This window comes from Hylobates moloch, unplaced genomic scaffold (assembly GCF_009828535.3).
Source record: "Hylobates moloch isolate HMO894 unplaced genomic scaffold, HMol_V3 SCAFFOLD_22, whole genome shotgun sequence".
NCBI classification, from domain to species: domain Eukaryota; kingdom Metazoa; phylum Chordata; class Mammalia; order Primates; family Hylobatidae; genus Hylobates; species Hylobates moloch.
The window spans coordinates 11801640-11827278 of NW_026652297.1; the positions used below are offsets into that span (position 1 = coordinate 11801640).

Here is a 25639-nt window from a genome sequence, read left to right on the forward strand (position 1 = left end):
TTTTTTTTTTTTTTTTTTTTTTTTTTTGGTTTTTTTTTTTTGAGATGGATTTTTGCTCTTGTTGCCCAGGCTGGAGTGCAGTGGCGCAATCTCTGCTCACTGCAACCTCCACCTCTTGGGTTCAGGCGATTCTCTTGCCTTTTTATTTTTTTGAGACAAAGTCTCGTTCTGTTGCCCAGGCTGGAGTGCAATGGTGCTGTCTAGGCTCACTGCAACCTCTGCCTCCCAGGTTCAAGCAATTCTCCTGCCTCAGCCTTCTGAGTAGCTGGGATTACAGGCACCCGCCGCCACACCTGGCTAATTTTTGTATTTTTAGTAGACATAGGGGTTCACCATATTGGCCAGGCTGGCCTTGAACTCCTGACCTTGTGATCCACCTGCCTTGGCCTCCCAAAGTGCTGAGATTACAGGCGTGGGCCACAGTGCCTGGCTAAGATAGTTTTTTATAGTTATTTGTTCCAGCTAACATTGGATTTGGCTGTGTCTCCTAAGTGTTTTCTAAATTCTTTAACCGTCCTTCCACTATCTTTTTCCTCCTCTTCTTGATATTGATTAGCTGGAGAAACCATATAATTTGTTTTATTGAAGACGCCACATTCTCTACTTGGCTGATTGCTTCCTTGAAGTATTTAACTTTTTTCTCTGTTTCCTGTAAACTGGCACATAGATCAGATCTAAAGACTTGATTAGATTCAAGTTCAGTTTTGTTTTGTGTGAATGGTAAGTACTGACTATTGCATTTCATGAGGAGACACATAATGTCTGATAGTCCCACTTTTAGTAATGCTAAGATAGATCAGGGGATTCCTGTAGTGTCAACAAGACAGACACAGACAGATTGTAAAGTTTCTTCTCCTTTCACCTTATTATTATTTATGTCTTTAGCATCCATTAATGATCATTGCCTAGATCTGTTAGTTCATTAGCGCTTGCAAAATTGTGATTTTCTAATTTATTATTCATTTTCCATTTATTAGCGAAAGAAGTTCTAAAAATTGTTTTTTATTTTTTTAAGACAGGGTCTCACTTTGTTGTCCAGGCTGGAGTGCAGTGGTACTATTTTAGCTCACTGCAGCCTTAGATTCTTGGGCTCAAGCAATCCTCGTGCCTCAGTCTCCCAAGTAGCTGGGACTACAGGTATGCACCACTACGCCTGGCCAATTTTTTGTATTTTTTTTTGTAGAGACAGGGTCTTGTTTGTTGCCCAGGCTGGTCTCAAACCCCTGGACTCAAGCAATCCACCCATCTAAGCCTCCCCAAGTAATGGTATTACAGGCATGGGCCACTGTGCCCGGCCTCCTGTCTCTTTTGATATGACACTTTGATTAATTGCATAATTGTTAAATGAACCTTGGTTCATTTAAGTTCAGCACTCATATTCTTCCAATTATTATTGTTGTATCTTCTTGAAGGAGGTCCTTAAGGAATAGATAAGACTTAAATGGCACTATTAAAGGGTGCATTTGTTGGGATAGTGTGTTTGTTTTGATATGAGGAGTTTATTCCTCATGTGAACATAGGTCTAGCAGCAGGAAGGCAGAAGGCACTGTGATACCAGTCTCGGGCTGTAGAGTGATGGGAGAGCAAGAAAAATAGGCCAGAGAACTAGCACAAGGGGCCTTGCCATCTGTATTGAGCGATTTGGTGTTTTTAATACTTAGGGGATGGCCCGTGAGGTTGATAGAAAATTGTCCTTGTTGGCTGGGCGCAGTGGGTCACGCCTGTAATCCCAGCACTTTGGGAGGCCAAGGCAGGCGGATCACGAGGTCAGGAGATCAAGACCATCCTGGCTAACACGGTTGAAACCCCGTCTCTACTAAAAATACAAAAAAATTAGCCGGGCATGGTGGCAGGCGCCTGTAGTCTCAGCTACTCGGGAGGCTGAGGCAGGAGAATGGCGTGAACCCGGGAGGTGGAGCTTGCAGTGAGCTGAGATGTCACTACTGCATTCCAGCCTGGGCAACAGAGCAAGGCTCCGTCTCAAAAAAAAAAAAAAAAAAATTGTCCTTGTAGAGAGAGGGCCCTCTTGATTGCAAATTGTCCTTGTTGAGAGAGGGCCCTCTTGATTGTCATTTTCATTGGAATTTGCAGAGAAAAACTCAGCCTAAGAAGCTAATATTTTCTAAATAAAGTTTGGAGAAAATCACCTGTTGAGTGGTGGTTAACTAAATTTCTTTGGACCCTGTGATCCTTAAGCATGCAGTTTATTCAGATGTCATATATTTATGTTGAATTTGAATCAATGTGGTGTGTGTGTGTGTGTACATATATGTGTATGTGTATATATTTTTATTTATATATATATATAAAAGAATAATTTTTTTCCTTTAGTTGGTGGTATGGATTGGATGATGTACATATATATAATTTGTGAAGTGATAAAAGTGTATTTAAATAATTTATTTCTGCTGACTTAACTCTTGGTTTTTAAAATATCACATTATTTAATTGGCCTCCTGTTACATTATTGGCTATATTGAAATCTAAGGACTAATTGTAGATTAGTGGTTTTTATCATATCTTGGTATAAAATCTGGCTGATGGTTGTTTTGCTATGTTTTAATTACTGATTTCTAGGGCCCTGTGGTTATGAATGTGCTTCAGTTTCATAATGCCTCCTGCTATGGCAGACATCCTTGACATCTGGGCGGTGGATTCACAGATAGCATCTGATGGCTCCATACCTGTGGATTTCCTTTTGCCCACTGGGATTTATATCCAGTTGGAGGTACCTCGGGAAGCTACCATTTCTTATATTAAGCAGGTATGTTAATAGGTATAATTTCTATGTGTTTAGCGTACTGTGTCACTTGGGGGAAATATCATTCTGTAATAGAAAATGTTAATGTAAATTATATGTGATAATGATAGTAATGAAGTGATAGTAATTAAGAAAAATTAGCTTATGTTAGCTAGTTTGAAATGTTCGTTTGGGTTATTAAAACTGTCAAGAAGATTTTCTTTTGAGTTCGTCTTTGAAATTACTGTCTTTGAGCTTGTCACACTTTTAAAAATGTGATTTTTGGTTCATTTTCTCTTCTCTCCTTTTTCTTCTCTTCCCCTTTTCCTTGACTCTTGGGGGAAGAAAGACTTTCTGCTGTTCACCAGATATTTTTCCCTCAGCAGGCTTGCCTTTTCTGTTGCATTAGTTTTTAAAGTAAATTGATGAGCACCGTTGATTTGTAAAAACCAGCATATACATGAACTTGTTTTTCTAAACTTTCTTTCTAATGTTTTTCAAAAAGCTGAATCCAATGTGAATATCAGGAGTTATGGTATTTTTAAGAAAACATATTTATGATATACCTCTGAAAACTCTTGGCTTTGGACAAGCCTTTTAACTCCTTTCTGAGCTTCTTCATTAGAGAGACTGGAATTCTAAAATGGCATGATCCTTAAAGAAAAAAGAAAATACAGAATTGACTTAAGCATCTCATACGCTCATGCATGGTGCACCTATTTTTATAGTCACCAGTGACAAGTATGGATTCCTATGGCTATACTTCACATTAGATTAACCATTTATCTCTTTTTAATTGTAAAATATACATAACCTAAAATTTACTATTTAGACATTTTTAGGTGTGCATTCACAGTGCTGTGCAACCATCACCAATATCCATTTCCAGCACTTTCCCATCATCCCAAACAGAAACTTCATACCCGTAACTGCCCTTTCCCTCAATTCCTTTTTATTTCTATTCTGTTTTCCGTCTCTACCAGTTTGCATATTCTTGGTACTTTATATAAGTGGAAACATATAATAAATAGCTATCCTTTTGTAGTTGACTTACATAGCATAATGTTTTTAAAGTTCATCCATGTTGTAGCATATATCCTAGTTTCATTCCCTTTTATGGCTGAATAATATTCCATTGTATGTATATGCCACATTTTGTATATTTATCTGTTGATGAACATTTGGGTTGCTTCTAGCTTTTGGCTATTGTGAATATTATGCTACCCTGAACATTGGTGTATAAATGTCTGTTTGAATTCCTGCTTTCAGTTCTTTTGGGTATATACCTAGAAGTGTGATTGTTGGTTCACAGTGGTAATTCTGTTTTAACTTTTGAGGAACTGCCACACTGTTTTCCACAGTGGCTGCACCATATAATATTGGGACCAGCAGTGTACAAGGGTTCCAGTTTGTCTACATACTGGCCAACACATGCTATTTTCTCCTCGCTCCCTCTCTCCCTCCCTCCCTCCCTCTCTTCCTCCTTCCCTCTCGTTTTTCCTCCCTCCCTCTCTTCCTCCCTCCCTCCCTCTTTTCCTACCTCCCCCTCCTTCCTCTCCCTTCCCTTCCCCTCCCCTCTCTCCCTCCCTTCTTCCTTCCTTCCTTCCTTCCTTCCTCCCTCCCTCTTTTCTTATATTATTTTTCCTTTTTTTGTTTGTCTAAGAGATACGATCTTGTTTGCCATATTTTCTCTCTCTCTGTGTGTGTGTGTGTGTGTGTGTGTGTGTGTGTTTAATAGTATCCATCCTAATGAATGTGAAGTGGTATCTCATTGTGGTTTTTTTTTTGTTTTGTTTTTTTGAGACGGAGTCTCGCTCTGTGGCCAGGCTGGAGTGCAGTGTCATGATCTCGGCTCACTGCAACCTCCGCCTCCCAGGTTCAAGTGATTCTCCTGCTTCAGCATCCTGAGTAGCTGGGACTATAGGTGCACACCACCATGCCCAGCTAATTTTTGTATTTTCAGTAGAGATGGGATTTCACCATGTCGGCCAGGATGGTCTTGATCTCTTGACCTCATGATCTGCCCACCATGGCCTCCCAAAGTGTTGGGATTACAGGCGTGAGCCACTGCACCTAGCCTCATTGTGGTTTTTATGTGCATTTCCCTCATGACTAATGATGCTGAGCATCTTTTTATGTGCTTATTGGTCATTTGTATGTTTTTTGGAGAATTATCTTTTCTAGACCTGTACTGATTTTTAAACTTTTTTGTTATTGAGTTGTAGGAATTCTTTATATATTCTGGATATTAATATCTTGTCAGATATATATGATTTGCAAATATTACCTCCCATTTCGTTGGTTGCCTTTTCATTCTCTTGATAATGTCTTTTGCTGTACAGAAGTTTTAAGTTTTGGTGAAGTTCAGTTTACCTTTTTTTCTTAATTTTACTATTTTGAGCCTTTAGAATGAAAAGTTTACCTATCATTATTATTATTATTGTTGCTTGTACTTTCTCCTGTATGTTTTATGTAACTGAATCTGAGCTGAGGATTGGCCACAATTTTTACTTCAGGTCTGTTAGTTTCAGCTCTTAGCTTTTGTACTGGCTGTTGACAAAATATGCAATCCCTCTTTGTTTTCGTGTGGTGAACTTCTTTTATATTATCTCATCCAGGAGACATGGAAAGAGATGTTGAGAGATTGACTATGATCATTCTGACAGGACAGTGTTAGTAAGGATACCCCTGATAAAAGAATGCAGGACAAAAATAATTTAAATATTGTATTGAGGTGGTGGTGCATACTTTAAATTAAAAGGTTTTTTTTGATCACTCCTGATCAGTGGTTTCTGCTTACAGGAAAGTGAAATATGAAAATTTTCACTGAGTCTTACTTGTCATAGATAATTTGCTTTTAGTAATTTCATTTATAATGCATTTTTTGTGCACTATGCCATTATATTACCCTACAAACATGGGATAATACCATATGTACTCTCTTATAATTTGCTGTTTTAAGAAAACTTGAATATTTTGTATGGTTTTCCATTTCAGAATGAATTTATATTTTTTTCTATTTTTCTGAATATATTTCTATTATTTTCACAGTTCTGTAATATTCTATAGTTCATTTAACCAATCTTTTATTGCTAAACATTTGATTTGTTCATAGTTTTTTATTTTTACAAACAGTGCTGCAGTGAGCATCCTTATATCTTTGTACACTTGAGCAAGTGTTTCCATTCCAGAAAATGTCTTATTATTTTTTCTCATAGATGTTATGGAAGCAAGTTCACAATTACCCAATGTTCAACCTCCTTATGGATATCGACTCCTATATGTTTGCATGTGTGAACCAGACTGCTGTATATGAGGAGCTTGAAGATGAGACACGAAGACTCTGTGATGTCAGACCTTTTCTTCCAGTTCTCAAATTAGTGACAAGAAGTTGTGACCCAGGGGAAAAATTAGACTCAAAAATTGGAGTCCTTATAGGAAAAGGTAATATTAAAAATTCTTAGTACAAATTCTTAATATATCTATTTATATAAACATGTAGTAAGTATATTTAAGACATTGCTTTTCAAAGTGTGGTCCATGGACCACTGCTGATCTGTAAATTGTTGCCAGTTTGAGATAAGGTAAGTATAGAAATTGAGAATAAATGTTTAGAAACCCCTTTAGCAATATGATATTGCCATAGCATCCAAGAGCTTGTGTTTAGTATATGTTTTTGTTGTCTAATGATTTATTATTTATTTAATTTTTAAAAATAGAGACAGGGTCTCGCTATGTTGTCCAGGCTGGTCTGAAACTCCTGGGCTCAAGTGATCCTCCTACCTTGGCCTCCCAAAGTGCTGGGATTACAGGCATGAGCCACTGTGCATGGCTGATTTATTTTTATTTTACAAAAATATTGGTCTTTGATGGATTGGAAAGAAAAAAGTTGTTGCTTTACCTCAGATTGTTTGAGAAGTCCTTGACTAAGGGAGACATTATCCTTTGTTTCTTATGAACTGCTCCTATAGAATGAACATATTTTATACACAACTCTCTATGCCAACCAAGACTTCAAGCTGTTTGATGTTTCCATAAATTATTGACAAATTTTACTTCTTAACTGAAATGATCTTTAAGTAGAAGTTATTTTGGTAGAGAGTCAGGAAATATCATGTCCACATTATTCCTTGCAAATTTATTTCATGGAAAATTGTGAGTAACACAATCAAGAACATGGAGGAGTCTCTCTTGCTATATAATATTAGGAGTCTCAGGGGCCAATGGTATATCAATATCTTGCTTTAGAGAAGGTACTGACTTGAATTAGGAACTACAAAGGGTTACTGAGGAGGGGACTTTATAGATTAAATGTAAAACCAGAAAACCCACTGGAGGTTTATGTATCTGGATTGGGTACCTGTATTGATCAGATTCACTGTTATAGGATATTATAGTACTGAGAGGTAACAGCATGCTGGCAGTCCTCACAGCCCTGGCTTGCTCTCGGCGCCTCCTCTGCCTGGGCTCCCACTTTGGTGGCACTTGAGGAGCCCTTCAGCCCACCGCTGCACTGTGGGAGCACCTTTCTTGGCTGGCCAAGGCGGGAGCCGGCTCCCTCAGCTTGCAGGGAGTGTGGAGGGAGAGGCGCGACCGGGAACCGGGGCTGCACGCCGCGCCTGCGAGCCAGCTGGAGTTCCGGGTGGGCGTGGGCTTGGCGGGCCCCTCACTCAGAGCAGCCGGCTGGCCCTGCCGGCCCAGGCAATGAGGGGCTTAGCACCCAGGCCAGCGGCTGCAGAGGGTGTACTGGGTCCCCAGCAGTGCCAGCCCACCGGCGCTGTGTTCGATTTCTCACCAGGCCTTAGCTGTCTTCCCATGGGGCAGGGCTCGGGACCTGCAGCCTGCCATGCCTGAGCCTCCCACCCCCTCCATGGGCTCCTGTGCGGCCCGAGCCTCCCAGACGAGCCTCACCCCCTGCTCCACGGCGCCCAGTCCCATCGACCACCCAAGGGCTGCGGAGTGCGAGCGCACGGCCCGGGACTGGCAGGCAGCTCCACCTGCAGTCCCGGTGCAGGATCCACTGGGTGAAGCCAGCTGGGCTCCTGAGTCTGGTGGAGATGTGGAGAACCTTTATGTCTAGCTCAGGGATTGTAAATACACCAATCAGCACCCTGTGTCTAGCTCATGGTCTGTGAATGCACCAGTCGACACTGTATCTAGCTGCTCTGGTGGGGCCCTGGAGAACCTTTATGTCTAGCTCAAGGATTGTAAATACACCAATCGGCACTCTGTATCTAGCTCAAGGTTTGCAAACACACCAATCAGCACCCTGTGTCTAGCTCAGGGATTGTGAGTGCACCCATGGACACTCTGTATCTAGCTGCTCTGGTGGGGCCTTGGAGAACCTTTATGTCTAGCTCAAGGATTGTAAATACACCAATCGGCACTCTGTATCTAGCTCAAGGTTTGTAAACACACCATTCAGCACCGTGTCTAGCTCAGGGTTTGTGAGTGCACCAATTGACACTCTGTATCTAGCTGCTCTGGTGGGGCCTTGGAGAACCTTTGTGTCCATACTCTGTGTCTAACTGATCTGATGGGGACGTGGAGAACCTTTATGTCTAGCTCAGGGATTGTAAACGCACCAATCAGCACCCTGTCAAAACAGACCACTGGGCTCTACCAATCAGCAGGACATGGGTGGGGCCAGATAAGAGAATAAAAGCAGGCTGCCCGAGCCAGCAGTGGCAACCCGCTGGAGTACCCTTCCACACTGTGGAAGCTTTGTTCTTTCGCTGTTTGCAATAAATCTTGCTACTGCTCACTCTTTGGGTCCATGCTGCTTTTTTTGACAGAGTCTCGTCTTTGCCAGGTGGGTGCGTGGGCAATCTCGGCCGGGTTCACGCCATTGTCCTGCCTCAACCTCTCCGAGTAGCTGGGACTGCAGGCGCCCGCTACCACGCCCAGCTAATTTTTTGTATTTTTAGTAGAGACGGGGTTTCACCGTAGTCTCGATCTCCTGACCTCGTGATCCGCCCGCCTCGGCCTCCCAAAGTGCTGGGATTACAAGCGTGAGCCACCGCGCCCGGCCTCATGCTGCTTTTATGAGCTGTAACACTCACTGCGAAGGTCTGCAGCTTCACTTCTGAAGCCAGCGAGACCACAAGCCCACCAGGAGGAACGAACAACCCCAGATGCGCTGCCTTAAGAGCTGTAACACTCACCGCGAAGGTCTGCAGCTTCACTCCTGAGCCAGTGAGACCACAAACCCACCAGAAGGAAGAAACTCCGAACACATCCGAACATCAGAAGGAACGAACAACTCCAGACGCGCCACTTTAAGAGCTGTTAACACTCACCGCGAGGGTCCGCGGCTTCACCCTTGAAGTCAGTGAGACCAAGAACCCACCAATTCCGGACACAGTACCATCCCCTTTAAAATAATATTCTTTGATCTTAACCTATAATAATTCAGGCTAGCTAATGATTATACTGTGGGACTACTCCCTCTGAGTGCATTAGAATAGAACCTTGTTAGTTTACTAAGTGATACTCTGATATTTAAAAATATTTGATTACTTCAGAGGATGGCTAGTTTATTTTTGGCAATAAATTTTTCCCAGTTAACAAGTTTATAGTTATGTATCATCCAAAATTTTTTCTTATATATTAGTGACATCTAATTAGAAAGCATTATTAGAAAGCATTCCTTTCTATTTTCTAGAGCTGCAAAGGTGTGTTTTGTTTTGTTTGCTTTTTGTTTCTGTTTTTGTTTTTTGGTGACAAGGTCTCGCCCTGTTGCCCAGGCTAGAGTGCAGTGGTGCGATCATGGCTCACTTCAGCCTTGACTCCACCCTCAATCTCAAGGGATCCTCCCATCTCAGCGTCCTAAGTAGCTGGGACTACATACAAATGCAAGCCACCATGCCTGGCTAATTTTTGTATTTTTATTATAGTAGAGACAGGATGTTGCCCAGGCTGGTCTCAAACTCCTGGACTCGAGCTGTCTGCCTGCCTCGGCCTTCAGAGCCACAGCACCTGGCCCAAAGATTTTTATAGAATTCAAATTTTTATCCATTATAAAAAGTTTTCCCTTTGTTCTCATGCCCATAAAAAGTTGAAGAATATATGGAAGAGGAGAAAGAAAGAAAAAAATCACTTATAGTCTTATCATCCAGGACAAGTATATCGACCGACAATATTTTGATATATTTCTTTTAAATAAATTATATGTATTTCAAGGCTGTTATTTGTTTTTGTTTCTGTGGATTAAAATACTTGGCTTTTCTGTATTTTCATGCTAATGTAAGAAAGCAAACCAGAACCACATTGATTTTTAGGGAAGCTAAAATATTTGTTAATCCAAAAAGTACCACAGTTCTTTTTGATTTTTTTTTTTTTTTTTTTAATAGGGTCTCTCTCTGTCACCTAGGCTGGAGTGCGGTGGTGCGATCTCAGCTCACTGCAGCCCCAACCTTCCAGGCTTAAGTGATCCTCCTACCTCGGCCTCCCAAGTAGCTGAGACCACAGGCATATGCCACCATGCCCATGTAGATTTTAGCATGTTGCCCAGGCTGATATCAAACTCCTAAGCTCAAGTGATCCACCTGCCTTTGCCTCCCAAAGTGCTAGGATTATAGGTGTGAGCCATTGTGCTGGCCTTTTTATTTTTATTTTTATTTATCTATTTATTTGATACAGAGTCTCACTCAGTTGCCCAGGCTGGAGTGCAGTGGTGCAATCTTGACTCACTGCAACCTCTGCCTCCCAGGTTCAAGATATTGTCCTGCCTCAGCCTTCTGAGTAGCTGGGATTACAGGCACCTGCCACCATGCCTGGCTAATTTTTATATTTTTACTAGAGACAGGGTTTCACCATACTGGACAGGCTGGTCTCAAACTCCTGACCTCAGGTGATCCTCCCACCTTGACCTCCCAAAGTGCTGGGATTACAGGTGTGTTTTTGTTTTTATTTTTAAATTGAGACAGGGTCTTGCTCTGTCACCCAGGCTGGAGTGCAGTGGTGCAACCACTGGTCACTGCAGCCTCAGCCTCCCAGGGTCAAGCGATCCTCCCACCTCCGCTTCCTGAGTAGCTGAGTGCAAGCCACCAAGTCTGGCTAATTTTTTCTTTTTTTTTTGTAGAGATGGAATCTTACCGTGTTACCCAAGATGTGGGCCAAGTTTCTTCAAGGCATTGATATCTGTCTGAAATTTATCTCCTTCCCAACACTTACCAAAACATGGATTCATTGGCCACCATTACCTCTTCCTATGCCTGCCAGATGTGGCAAATAAAAATATTGAAGATTGAAATATTACATATGCTGTGCTTATGCTAAAAATATATTCATTGTTTATCTAAAATTCAAATTGAATTGCGCATACTGTTTTTTTTTAACCTGGCAACCTTACCTTTTATCCTACCATAGCATAGGGGTATGATCTATATTATATTAGACTTTAATGCATTTAATTTTTTTTTTTTTTTTTTTTTGAGACAGGGTCTCACTCTGTCACCCAGGCTGGAGTGTAGTGGTGCCTTCTTGGCTCACTGCAACCTCCGCCTCCCAGGTTCAAACAATTCTCCCACCTTGGCTTCCCAAGTAGCTGAGACTACAGGCATGCACCACCACGCCCGCCTAATTTTTGTATTCTTTGGCATTTTGATTATATACACAAATTTAAATGTTAACATTTATTTAAGAAATTGGGCTGGGCGCGGTGGCTCACGCTTGTAATCCCAGCACTTTGGGAGGCTGAGGCGGGCGGATCACGAGGTCAGGAGATCGAGACCACGGTGAAACCCCGTCTCTACTAAAAAATACAAAAAATTAGCCGGGCGCGGTGGCGGGCGCCTGTAGTCCCAGCTACTCGGAGGCTGAGGCAAGAGAATGGCGTGAACCCGGGAGGCGGAGCTTGCAGTGAGCCGAGATTGCGCCACTGCACTCCAGCCTGGGCGACAGAGTGAGACTCTGTGTCAAAAAAAAAAAAAAAAGAAATTGAGTAAGTTGAGTATTTAAGAATGAATTTTCACTTTTAATACTTGAGAAGTCAAGTCAATTTTTGCAGTTGCTGATTTGTCTGTGATGACCAGGGCTTGATGAGGCCATGCCTCCTGGGAAAACAATAAACAATTATTTCAGATTAACTTTAGGAACAAGGTTGCCACCTCCTCTCTCCAAAGAAAACAATAGAACCTTTAGAGACCTAATTGCCCTGACTAGGCTAAAAATACCTTTTCCTGAAAGATGATGTGGCTAATCTTTTTTTTTCTCTGTTTATTCCAAATAATTATTTACAGAGCTGTTGAGTTCTGTTTGTTCTCTGTAGTAAGGTGTGTGCCACCCCTATATTAATTTCTCCAAACACTCAGTAAAATAATCGTAACCAGAGGATTTTGTTAGCATTCTGGAAAACATATTTGTAAACTCCCTTATTTCTCTTGACCTATCTAAACCTGTAGTATACCTTAAGTGAGGGAAATAGCTAGTCTGTAGGATTTTTTTTTTCTTTTTTATACACAGAGTCTCACTTTGTTGCCCAGGCTGGAGTGCCGTGGCATGATCTTGGCTCACTGCATCCTCTGCCTCCTGGGTTCAAGTGATTCTCGTGCCTGAGCCTCCTAAGTAGCTGGGATTACAGGATTGCACCACTACACCCAGCTAATTTTTATATTTTTTGTAGAGATGGGGTTTTGCCACGTTGGCTAGGCTGGTCTCGAGCTCCTGACCTCAAGCAATCTGCCTGCCTTAAGCCTTCCAATGTGCTGGGATTACAGGTGTGAGCCACCATGCCCGACCTAGTCTGTAGGATTTTAACACCCTCTTTAGTATGAATAAATTGTTCACTCAGTACTTTTTTAATATAAAAATTATATTTGACTGTAAATTTTACAGTAGTCAAGGAAAATTTAAGCTTTGCTGTTAGATTCTCTTACGAGAAGGTATGTAGGGTATTAACTAGGTTTAAAATTAAATTACTTAGCTTAAAGTGTTCGTATTTTTGGTAAAATTTCTATTTTTTTTTTTTTTTTTTTTTTGAGACAGAGTCTCACTCTATCACCCAGGCTGGAGTGCAGTGGCGCCATCTCGGCTCACGGCAAGCTTCGCCTCCTGGGTTCACACCATTCTCCTGCCTCAGCCTCCCGAGTAGCTGGGACTACAGGCACCTGCCACCATGCCTGGCTAATTTTTTATATTTCAAGTAGAGATGGGGTTTCACTGTGTTAGCCAGGATGGTCTCAATCTCCTGACCTCGTGATCCGCCCCCCTCGGCCTCCCAAAGTGCTAAGATTACAGGTGTGAGCCACCACGCCCAGCCTAAAATTTCTATATTTAAGAGATATTTATGGTGGTTCCCAAATTTAGGTTGTATCAGTTTCTTAAAATGAATATGCTCAGAGATTGGGATTCAGTGCGTCTGGAATAAATGAAAGCTGTATTTTTTTATGTGATTCTAACAGTTACATGAACAGAGTCCCTTATTCATAATATATTGAAAAACATTAGCAAAACATTAGTGATTGCAGTTCAGTAGTATTGAGTGTTTATACTTGAAATTTTACCAGTGACCGTGGGTGATATGGTCTTTGCTTAGATCTCACAATCCAGTGGGAAGTGAGGATCAGTAAACACAGTTTTATTGCAATATATTAACTGCTATACTATGTCAGAAAGGGTCACCTTCAATACTGTGTGATCTCACTTAAATGTGGAATCTGAAAAAGTTGAACTCAAAGTAAACAGTAGAATGGTAGTTACCAGAGCCAGCTGAGGGCAGATAAAGGGGTGTATTCGGCTGGGAAAGGGGAGACATTGGTCACTGGATACAAAGTTTCAGTTAGCAGGAATAAGTTCTGGTGTTCTATTGCAGGGGTTCTCCTCTGCTCCCTGTTCCTGGTTAGGAACCAGGCCGCACAGCAGGAGGTGAGCAGCGGGTTGGGTGAGCATTACCACCTCAACTTCGCCTCCTGTCAGATCAGTGGTAGCATTAGATTCTCATAGGAGCTTGAATGCGAAGAATCCTATTGTGAACTGCACGTGTGAGGGATCTAGGTTGTGTGATCCTAGTGAGAGAGAATCTAATGCCTGATGATCTGAGATGGAACAGTTTCATCCCAAAACCACCCCCACCCCCATTCTGTTGCATAGCACCATGACTATAGTTAGTAATAATGTATTGTATATTTCAAAATATTTATGAATTTTTAAATATTCTCTTCACAAAGAAATAATAAATATTTGAGGTGATAGATATGCTAATTAGCCAGATTTGATCATTCCACAATGTATACATGTATCAAAACATCACATTGGCCGAGCATGGGTACTTATTCCTATAATCCCAGTACTTTGGGAGGATGAGGTGGGTGGATCACTTGAGCCCAGGATTTTGAGACCAGTCTGGGCAACGTAGCAAAACCCCATCTCTACAAAAAATACAAAAAATTACCCAGGCATGGTGGTGTGTGCCTGTAGTCCCAGCTACTTGAGAGGCTGAGGTGGGAGGATCACTTGGCTTGAGCCCAGAGGCTGAGGCTCCAGTGAGCCCTGATCATGCCACTGCACTCCAGCCTGGGCGACAGAGTGAGACCCTGTCTCAAACAAACCAAAAAACTCTATCACATTGTACCTCATAAATACATGCAATGATTATTTGCCAGTTAATGAAAAAACAAAACTTACGAAAAGGAAAGTCACCTTAAATCAATTAGGTGAATCAGGGCTGACCTCTTAGAAGATGTATACCTAAACTGAGCCATCAATGCTGATTAGGAATTTGGCAGGTAAAGAGAGGTGGAGAAAGGAAAAAACAAAAAGAAATGGCACATGTGAAGAATGGCCTATTCAAGGAAAAGAAATTGATTGTGGGTGGTGTAGGGGGACAGATAGGACAACTAGGAAAAACTAGAGAGACAGCCATCTGCAGAGCATACAGTGCCATCCGGGCCATGTAAAAAGTAGAGCTTTACTACTAAGAACACTTGGGAAGCTATTGAAGAAATATAGGTAGGGGAGTAACGTGATGAATTTGCATTTTAGAAAGATTATTTAGGTTGTAGAATGAAGAGTGGATTGGAGGGATTAAGAATTTGAGTAGAGAAATTAGTGAAAAAATGTTGTAACCCAAAGGAAGGGTGATGATGGCCAGGATTAGGTTAATGGTTACAGGAATTGAGAGAAGTGGACAGAGTTGAGAGACATTTAGAAGGTGGGTTAAACATGATTTGTAGCAGATTAAGGGAAATAAAGCATTTGATTTTTGTTAGTTGTATATATTATTGGGTACTTATTTCCCTTTCCTCACCTGTAATACCTATTGCCTGTGAATAGAATGAATATTAACTGCACTAAAATGCTTTAGCTATTCCACCCAAATTACAGTTCATTCATAGCTAATTTAGAGTAATGTATTTTATTCCAGATCTAAAACTATCCGGGAAATCATTTTACCTTTGCTGTGTTATACCTTTGCTGTGTTTTATTTTTCTATATTTAATACCACAAAATTGATTCTAGGATATATTTTTGAAATAACTATTGTTTTCAGTGCATAAAAGTAAAAAGACAATGCAACCCTTACTGACATGCATATGTTCAAATAGTATAGTATAGATTAATTTTATGGAATAAAAAGTAACTTTCCTCACTGTGCATTCCTCCCTAGTACTACAAAATACCACTAGCAATAGAGTCATCTCAAGTATCCAAAACAAAAACTTATGCATATTCTGTATTCTTTCTTTTGAATTTGCAGAAAAGGGATTTTACCTGACCCATTCTCTACCTACTTTTAAAAAATATCTGGTGCCCTTAAAAACACAAAGATTGATTGTATTTTTATCTCCTGCACCACTGTATAATGATATATGGATGTATCTTTATTTAACCAGTCCTGAATGATGGCCTTTAGATTACATTTTAATTATTATAAACAAAACTACAGCAAATATTCATATAGTGATAGTATATCCCTAGGTTTGTAGAAATAAACAAAGACCACTCAGATGAGAACAGAGACTATTTATGCACAGGTTGCTATAGTAAAAGAACTTGAGTTTGGCAGAGACTCAGAGGCAGGCAGAGGAGTGGGAAAGCTTTGCAGTGAAAAAAAGGGAAGGTTTCAGAGATGCCTGATGGGAAATTATTGACAGCAGGGAGCTGGAGGTGGGCTAACTAGAAGCAAGGCATCTTATATGATTGGTGTTGGGTTAGTATACTTGGCTTTCTTTGTTGGTCCTGAATCTCTCAGGTTGAGATTACGATTGATAAAATTGTGAGGTCTAAGGATGTGTGTGTGTGTGTGTGTGTGTGTGTGTGTGTGTGTATGATTTCTAATAAATATTGCAAAATTGCCCTCCAAAAAGTTCATATCAATGTAGTTTCTCACCAAAACTATACTAGAATGCCTTTTTCTCTCTACCCCTTCCAGCAAAGGGTATTATCAAATTTTAAAATATGTGCCAACCTGATAGGTAAAAATAAATGCATACATAAACATTTATGTATGTTGATTCATTCCTTTAGATTTCTAAAATTATTTACTGGAATAATCATAAGTTTTTGAAAAAGTTGTCATATATAATTGTCTTAATGGCAGAAGTCACTAAAAATTAAGTACAACCCATCCTTCAACAATAGGTTTGAACTGTGTGGGGCCACTTATACGTGGATATTTTTTAATACATATATTGAAACTTTTTTTGAGATTTGTGACAATTTGAAAAAACTTGCAGACGAATCACAGCCTAGAAATAGTGAAAAAATTAAAAAGTTAAGTATGTCATTAATGCATGATATGTATGTATCATTTACTACCATAAAATACACATAAATCTATTATAAAAAGTTAAAATTTCAAAACTTACATACACAGACATTTAGACAACCATACGTGGTGCCATTTGCAGTTGAAAGAAGTGCACACAAATGTAAAGATACAGTATTAAATCATAACTGCATAAAATTAACTGTATTATACTACTGTAATAATTTTGCAGCCACCTCCTGTTGCTATTGTGGTGAGGTTAAGTGTTGTGAGCATATGCTCAGAAATGCCATGTGACTCTAATCATCTCCACTTGAGCAGTTCCTCTGTCTAGTAAATTGCATATTGCAGTAAAAAGGGATCTCTCCCAGTTCTCATGTATTTTTAAAATTGTGTTTACTGGAATACCGCAAACCTTGAATAACACTGTGGGACCCATACAAAATGCCACTTGTGATCCTGGAAGTACTTCTAAGAACAGAGAAAAGTCATGATATTATAAGAAAAAGTTGAATGCAGCTGGGTGCATAGGCTGAGGCAAGAGGATTAAGCCCAGGAGTTCTAGGTACTAGTGTGCTGTAATTGTGCCTGCAAATGCCTTATATATATATATATAAAGGCTGAATAGCTTGACATGTACTGTAGATGGAGGTCTGCAGCTGTGATTGCCTGCCATTTCAAGATAAATCAATCCAGTGTAAGTACCATCGTGAAAAAACAAATTCATGAAACTGTCGCTGCAGCTATGTCAGCAGATGCTAAACCTTGCACTTTTTGTGAATCACCTTTTTATCTCAGATTAAAAATGCAGCTTGTATGTGGGTGCAGGATTGCTATAAGAAAGGCATACCAATAGACTCTAACCTGATTCAAGAAAAGGCAAAGTTATGTGACAAAGCAATAAGAAAGTGAAGGAGCTAGTGCAGGAGAATTTTAATGCTAGCAAAGGATGGTTTGAAAATTTTAATTTTTAAATTTTTAATTAATTAATTAATTTATTTTTGAGATGGAGTCTCGCTCTGTTGCCCAGGCTGGAGTGCAGTGGTGCGATCTCGGCTCACTGCAGGCTCCGCCTCCCAGGTTCATGCCATTCTCCTGCCTTAGCCTCCCGAGTAGCTGGGACTACAGGCCCCCGCCACCACGCTCGGCTAATTTTTTTGTATTTTTAGTAGAGACGGGGTTTCACCATGTTAGCCAGGATGGTCTCAATCTCTTGACCTCGTGATCCGCCCTCCTCGGCCTCCCAAAGTGCTGGGTTTACAGGCGTGAGCCACCGTGCCCGGCCGATTTGACAGTTTTAGAAAGGTTTGGCATAAAAAAAGTCAAGGTAACAGAAGAAGTTATTTTTCCTGACCTAGAAATAGCAGATTAGTTCCCAGATGCCATTAAGAAAAATCACTGAGGAGAAAGGATACCTGCCTGAACAGATTTTTGGTGTTTTGTTTTTGAGACAAGATCTCACTCTGCTGCCCAGGCTGTATCCTTGCCCTCCTGGGCTCAAGTGATCTTCCCACCTCAGCCTCCTGAGTGGCTGGGACTACAGGCATGCACCACCATGCCCAGCTAAGTTTTAATTTTTTGTAGAGATGAAGTCTCACTATGTTGCCCAGGCTGGTCTCGAACCCCTGACCTCAAGGAGTCCTCCCACCTCGGCCTCCCAAAATGTTGGGATTATAGGTGTGAGCTGCCTTGTCTGGCCCTGAACAAGTTTTTAATGCAGACCAAAGTGCCCAATTCTGGAGAAAAAAAAAATGCCACAAGTTCATTTATTAGTAAGGAAGAGAAGTCAGCACCAGGATTTAAGACAGGAAGGCTAACTACTGTTTTGTGCAAATGCAGACTAGTTTGTGATACACTTTATTTATAAAGCTGCTAGCCCCCAAACCTCGAAGGGAAAAAGAAACACCAGCTGCCAGTCTTTTGGTTATACAACAAGAAGACCTGGACAATGAGAACCCTTTTTCTGGATTGGTTCCATCACTGCTTTGTTCTGAAGTCAGGAACTACTTTGCCAGTAGGGGGCTGCCTTTTTTTTTGAGATGGAGTCTTACTTTATCGCCCAGGCTGCAGTGCAGTGGTGCGATCTCGGCTTACTGCAACCTCCACCTCCTGGGTTCAAGTGATTCTCCTGCCTCAGCCTCCCAAGTAGCTGAGATTACAGGCACACACCACCATGTCTGGCTAATTTTTGTGTTTTTAATAGAGATAGGGTTTCCCCATGTTGGCTAGGCTGGTCTTGAACTCCTGACCTCAAGTGATCCCCCCACCTTGGCCTCCCAAAGTGCTAGGATGACAGGAGGACTATAGGCGTGAGCCACTGTGCCCAGCCTAGGGACTGCCTTTTAATATTGGATGATGCCCGTGGCCACCCAGAACCCCCTGAGTTCAACACTGAAAGCATCAAAGTGATCTACTTACCCCCAAACACAGTATCTCTAATTTAGCCTATCAGGAGGCCATAAGGACCTTTAAGCCTCATTACTCATGGTACTCTATGGAAGAGAACCTGGATAGAACATCATGAAGGTCTGGGAGTATTACACCACTGAAGATGCCATCGTTCATATAGAAAAAGTTGTGAAAGCTATCAAACCCAAAACAGTAAATTCCTGTTGGAGAAAACTCTGTCCCGATACTGTACATGACTTCACAGGATTGACAACAGAACCAATCAAGGAAATTATGAAATAGATTGTGATATGGCATAAAAGGCAGCAGTGGTGGTGAAGGGTTTCAAGATACAGATCGTGGAAAAATCCAAGAGCTAATAAACACCACACGAGAGGAATTAACAGAAAACAACTTCATGGGGATGAGTGCTTCTGAAGCAGTGCCAGATGATGAGGAAGAAGATGTAGAAGAAACAGTGCCTGAAAACAAATTCACATGCAACAGTCTGACAGAAGGCTTCTGATCATTCAAGAATGCTTTTGACTTCTTTTATAATATGGCCCCTTCTATGATACCAGCACTGAAACTAAAGCAAACAGTGGTAGGATTGGTACTATACAGATAAACATTTTTACAGAAATGAAGAAGCAAAGAAGTCAGAAATTATGAGGTATATCTGTGAAGTTACATACAGTATGCCTGCGTCTGCTGCCTCCCCTTCTGTGTCTGCCACCCCTGAGACAGCAAGACTAACCTCTCCCCCTCCTCCTCAGCCTACTCAATGTGAAGATGATGAGTTATGAAGACATTTATGGTGATCCACTTCCTTTTTTTTTTTTTTTTTTTTAATGGAGTCCCGCTCTGTCTGTCGCCCAGGCTGGAGTGCAGTGACACAATCTCGGCTTACTGCAAGCTCCGCCTCCCGGGTTCACGCCATTCTTCTGCCTCAGCCTCCCCAGTAGCTGGGACTATAGGCACCCGCCACCACGCCTGGCTAATGTTTTTTGTATTTTTAGTAGAGATGGGGTTTCTCCATGTTGGTCAGGCTGGTCTCGAACTCCTGACCTCAGGTGATCCGCCCACCTCAGCCTCCCAAAGTGCTGGGATTACAGGCGTGAGCCACTGCGCCTGGCCAATCCACTTCCTCTTAATAAATAGTAAATATATTTTCTGTTCTTTGTGATTTATTTAATAACATTTTCTTTTTTTTTAATCAGAAGAGAGCTGGAGTAATTAACATTTTCTTTAGCTTACTTTAGGAATACAGTATATAACATATATAACACACAAAATAAGTGATAACTGACTTTATGTTGTTGGTAAGGCTTCTGGTCATAAGTAGGCTATTAGTAGTTAAGTTGTTCGGGAGTCAAAAGTGACGTGGGCCGGGCATGGTGACTCACACTTGTAATCCCAGCACTTTGTCAGACTGAGGTGGGAGGATTGCTTGAGCCCAGGAGTTCAAGACAACTTGGACCATGTAGCAAGACCTCATGTCTACTAAAAATTTATGCAGACACAGTGGCATGTGCTTGTGACTGTAATTTCAGCTACTTGGGAGACTGAGGTGGGAGGATTGCTTGAGCCCAGGAGATGAAGGCTACAGTGAGGCGTAATCACACCACTGCACTCCAGCCTGTGTAACAGAGCAAGATTCTGTCTCACTGAATGAATGAATGAATGAATGAATGTTATATGTGAATTTTCTCCTCTCTGGGGGGTTGGTGCCCCAGCCACCATGTTGTTTGAGAGTCAACCAAACAATAAAGAACAATTTTATGTTTATGGGATTTTTGACTAATTAATACAATATATGATAACCATTTAAAAATCACAATGAACTGAAGATTCGGTCTATAAAATTTAAGTATACTAGATTTTCTTTGGTTTGTTTTTGTTTTTTTAAAGACTACAAACAGTTTTAGGTTCACAGCAAAATTGAGAGGAAGATACAGAGATTTTCCATATTCCCTCTTCGTGTCATAGCCATTCTTATAGTATACCAAGTTTTGGTGAAATAATAACTTGATTCTTAGTTTTCTTCTAATATAGTATTGAAACTGTTTTTCAGATTCTTAGTCTTTCTCGCATATTTTAAATGTGATTTATTAATACTTGGTTTGTAAATAAAAACTGAATCTTTTATATGTGGCTTTAAAATAGGTATTGTGAATTACTTTGTAAATCTGGTAAGCAAACTACATTTCTTTATGAGGTTTTGAGTTGTATTTTTTAAAAAATATAATTGTATGTTTGTCTTCTGTACATGAGATTTATTGTTTTATCTGGGTTTTTTGATCTTTCATGGTATTTTCCTCCCTAGTTTCATCTGCTTGATAAAAGCCAAGCATCCAACATCCAAGTTAGTTTTTGTTGAATATACTTTGTATTCTTTCTATATTCTTTTTTATTATTGTTAGCTACTGAAAATGACACCTTTAAAAAATGTGTTTAGGTCTGCATGAATTTGATTCCTTGAAGGATCCTGAAGTAAATGAATTTCGAAGAAAAATGCGCAAATTCAGCGAGGAAAAAATCCTGTCACTTGTGGGATTGTCTTGGATGGACTGGCTAAAACAAACATATCCACCAGAGCATGAACCATCCATCCCTGAAAACTTGGAAGATAAACTTTATGGGGGAAAGCTCATTGTAGCTGTTCATTTTGAAAACTGCCAGGTAGGATTATATTTTCTTAAGAAATATTTTGTAATAAATTTCTCATTTTTACCTGAATACAACTCCATTTTTGGAAGTGTCTGTCGCTTGCCTAGCAAACACTATTAGAAAGAACAATTTTAGATTTCAGATAGAAATGTATTTAGGATTATGTATAATAGTCTAAAGTGATGTTCTTTGCACGTATCTTTTTTGATGCAGTGGAATGGTGATTTAGAATGGGATTGGCAAACTGGACTGTTTAGTTGGTTTTTACAGTTTTAAAGGGATGTTAAAAAAAAGAAAGAAACCTCAAAGATTTGTAAAGGGATGTTTAAAAGAAGAAGAAGAAAAAAGAATATGCAACAGAGACCACTGTGTTGTATGTTGTTTGCCAAACCTGGTCCTTTACAGAGAAAGTTTGCCAACTGCTGGTCTAGATAGTGTTCCTTATTGGAAATATTTTTTTCTCATGTGATTTTCCCCCCATTGGTAGAAATGAAAGCCTCATCAAAATGGTCTCTTTGTTTCCATATTAAATTTGCATTCTGTGACTATGTGAATTAATTAGTGATATGGAAGTAGGCATTATAATAGAGTTGATATACAGCCCATCCATTTATGAATGTTCATAGCAATTATACAGACTAGATGATTGTTGTATCAAATATAGTCGTTCTAGCATCTAGGGTCTGGCATTAGATTAAGGTAGAAACTCAAGGATTTTTTTTTTTTTAGACGGAGTCTTGCTCTGTTGCCCAGGCTGGAGTGCAATGGCACCATCTTGACTCCCTGCAACCTCAGCCCCCCAGGCTCAAGCAATTCTCTTGCCACAGCCTCCTGAGTAGCTGGGATTACAGGCGCCTGACACCACACCTGGCTAATTTTTGTATTTTTAGTAGAGATGGGGTTTCACCATGTTGGCCAGGCTAGTCTCAAACTTCTGACCTCAGATGATCCACCCACCTCGGCCTCCCAAAGTGCTGGGATTACAAGCATGAGCTACTGCGCACGGCCAGATGTTTTGTTTTGTTCTTGAATTAACTGTGATAACCATAGCAATGACAACAACCAGTTATGCAGGGTAAGTGCTCAATGACTTAACAGTTGTTATTCTGTGTTGAGCACTTATTCTGCATAATTCCTGGTATGGTTTATTTTTCATATATTCTCCAGTTCCCACACCAACCTTACAAAGTATTGTCTTTCCCCCATCTTACAATGAAGAGACTGAAAGGAAGACAAGTTTAGTGTTTTGTGCCAGTCCTCATAGCTGGTCAGTGGTAGGGCCAGGATGTCATCCAGGTGTCTCTGGTTTTACCCAGCTTTGCCTCCTTTTAGACAACATGTTAATAAGTATTTGTTAGGACAGATGTGAAAAAAAGATTCTACCTTCAGGCATTTTCTCTAAACAAGTAAGTTTATCTAGGGCAAAACACCATTCGTCATTCTGTCCTGAGATACGTTGAGTCTAAAGTTCAATTTAAGTCAAGATTTGAATATCATTAAAATGTCAAGGTCAGATTTACAATACTGTTTAAGGAATTCTCCGTGGTCAAGAGAGGTAGAATAGGGGAATTTACTATTGAAAGGTGATGAGAATTCAACTTGAGAACACTGGCTTCACCAGGTGAGGTGGCACACAGCCACTTTGGGAGGCTGAACAGGGAGGATCTCTTGAACCCAGGAGTTCAAGACCAGGTTGGGCAACATGGTGAAACCTCATCTGTACAAAAATTACCTGGGCATGGTGGTGCACATCTGTAGTCCCAGCTACCCAGGAGGATGAGGTGGGAGGATTGCTTGATCCCAGAAGGCGGGGTTTCCAGTGAGCCCAGATTGTGCCACCGCACTTCAGCTTGGGCGACAGAGGGATACCCTGTCTCAAAAAAAAAAAAAAAAAAAGGTACAATATTTCATGAAGTCATTGAAAGTGATATTGAACAACTGCTTGAAATATGGGAAAACTATTAGGTTATAAGATCATTGGTGTCTTACTGGGAGGTGAGGTCGAGGAGGAAAGAGGGGAGGCATGTGACTTCTCAAAATGATTCCTAGCATCCTAGCCTGTGTTCTTTGATGTATGTGGCACTGTCTTAGTCTGTTTGGGCTGCTGTAACAGAATACCATAGACTGGGTGGCTTATAAACAACAGAAACTTATTTCTCACAATTCTAGGGTTTTTTGTTTGTTTGTTTTGTTCTGATTTGTTTTGAGACGGAGTTTCACTTTGTCGTCCAGGCTGCAGTACAGTAGCATGAGCTAGGCTCACTGCAACTGCCTCTTTTCGGGTTCAAGGGATTCCCTGACTCAGCTTCCTGAGTAGCAGGGACTATAGACAGGCGCCACCACGCCCTGCTAATTTTTTGTATTTTTAGTAGAGGCGGGGTTTCACTGTGTTCACCAGGCTGGTCTTGAACTCCTGAGCTCAAGTGATCCACCCGCTTTGGCCTCCCAAGGTGCTGGGATTACAGGTGTGAGCCACTGCACCTGGCCTGTTTCTCACAATTCTAGAAGCTGGGAAGTCCAAGATCAAGGCACCAATTCATTCCGTGTCTTATGAGGATTGCTTCCTGGTGGATACATAACTGTCTTCTTGCTATGTCCTTACGTAGCAGAAGAGGAGAGGAAGCTCTCTGGGGTCTCTTTTATTTTTTTTTTATTTTTTTTTTTGAGATGGAGTCTCGCTGTGACACCAGGCTGGAGTGCAGTGGCACGATCTCGGTTCACTGCAACCTCCAACTCCCTGGTTCAGGGATTCTCCTGCCTCAGCCTCCCGAGTAGCTGGGACTACAGGCAGGGGCCACCATCCCCGGCGATTTTTTTATATTTTTAGTAGAGGCAGGGTTTCACCATGTTTGCCAGGCTGGTCTTGAGCTCCTGAGCTTAAGTCATCCGCCCGCCTCGGCCTCCCAAGGTGCTGGGATTATAGGTGTGATCCACTGCACCTGGCCTGTTTCTCAGAATTCCGAAAGCTGGGAAGTCCAAGATCAAGGCACCAGTTCATTATGAGGGATTGCTTCCTGGTCCATACGTATCTGTCTTCTTGCTATGTCCTTACATGGCAGAAGAGGAGATGAAGCTCTCTGGGGTCTTTTTTATTTATTTTATTTAATTTATTTTTTTGAGTCGAAGTCTCGCTCCGTCACCAGGCTGGAGTGCAGTGACGCAATCTCAGCTCACTACAACCTCCGACTCCCTGGTTCAAGTGATTCTCCTGCCTCAGCCTCCCAAGTAGCTGGGACTACAGGCATGCACCACCATGCCCAGCTAATTTTTGTATTTTTAGTAGAGACAGGGTTTCACCATGTTGGCCAGGCTGGTCATGATCTCCTGACCTCGTGATCTGCCCGCCTCAGCCTCCCAAAGTGCTGGGATTACAGGTGTAAGCCACCGTGCACAGCCTCTGGGGTCTCTTTTATAAGGACACTAATCCCATTCATGAGGGCCTTGCCCTCATGACCTAATCACATCCCAAAGTTTTCACTTCCAAATATCATCACATTAGAGATTAGGTTTCTACATATGAATTGGCCAGGGGAGACACAAACATTCAGTCTGTAGCAGGCACCAACTCATAGAAAACACAGAAGAACAAGTAAAATACTGGAAAAAATAGATGTGAAATACTTAGTAAGTTTAGTTTTTAAAAGTTTGAATCTAAGACATCTTAAATTTGGGGGTGATTTATTTAAATTAAATTAGTGGAAAATATTATGGAATTGATGTCAGGTCAGTATAGAGAATAGCGATAAGTTAGTTGTTCAGAGTAGCAGTTGGTTGCTTTGGGAGATAGCTTCTTATATCTCTAATATATAATCATATAATGGAAAATTACCTTGCTAGATTATGAGAGGATTCAGGTGTTAACTGTATCACTCAGTCTTATGATGAACAGATTTAGTAATGCTATATCGATTCCAAACTATGTCTTCATTTTTAATTGATTAGAATTTCTATATGTTTCTTTTTACATGTTTCTAAAATTGGACATAATTGCTAATTTATGGTTTAATTAGTATAAAGTATGGCTGTCTTCTTACCAGTGAGAAATGTGTAAGTTTTTAAAAATATATATACAAAATATATTATAGCTGCAGTATGTGGCCGGGCGTGGTGGCTCATGCCTGTAATCCCAGCAC

General features: G+C 40.9%; 1 protein-coding gene across 5 annotated transcripts in view; it reads left to right on the forward strand.

The window, feature by feature from the left end:
• PIK3CB (phosphatidylinositol-4,5-bisphosphate 3-kinase catalytic subunit beta) overlaps positions 1-25639 on the forward strand; it is a 187537-nt gene that overhangs the window by 72171 nt on the left and 89727 nt on the right. For all 5 annotated transcript variants that reach the window (XM_032144371.2, XM_032144372.2, XM_058433364.1 and 2 more), the window contains 3 exons: positions 2578-2764; positions 5959-6184; positions 21295-21518. In XM_032144371.2, coding sequence (XP_032000262.1) covers positions 2594-2764; positions 5959-6184; positions 21295-21518 — 621 coding nt within the window. In that variant the 5' untranslated portion in view covers positions 2578-2593. The remainder of the gene's footprint in view (positions 1-2577; positions 2765-5958; positions 6185-21294; positions 21519-25639) is intronic.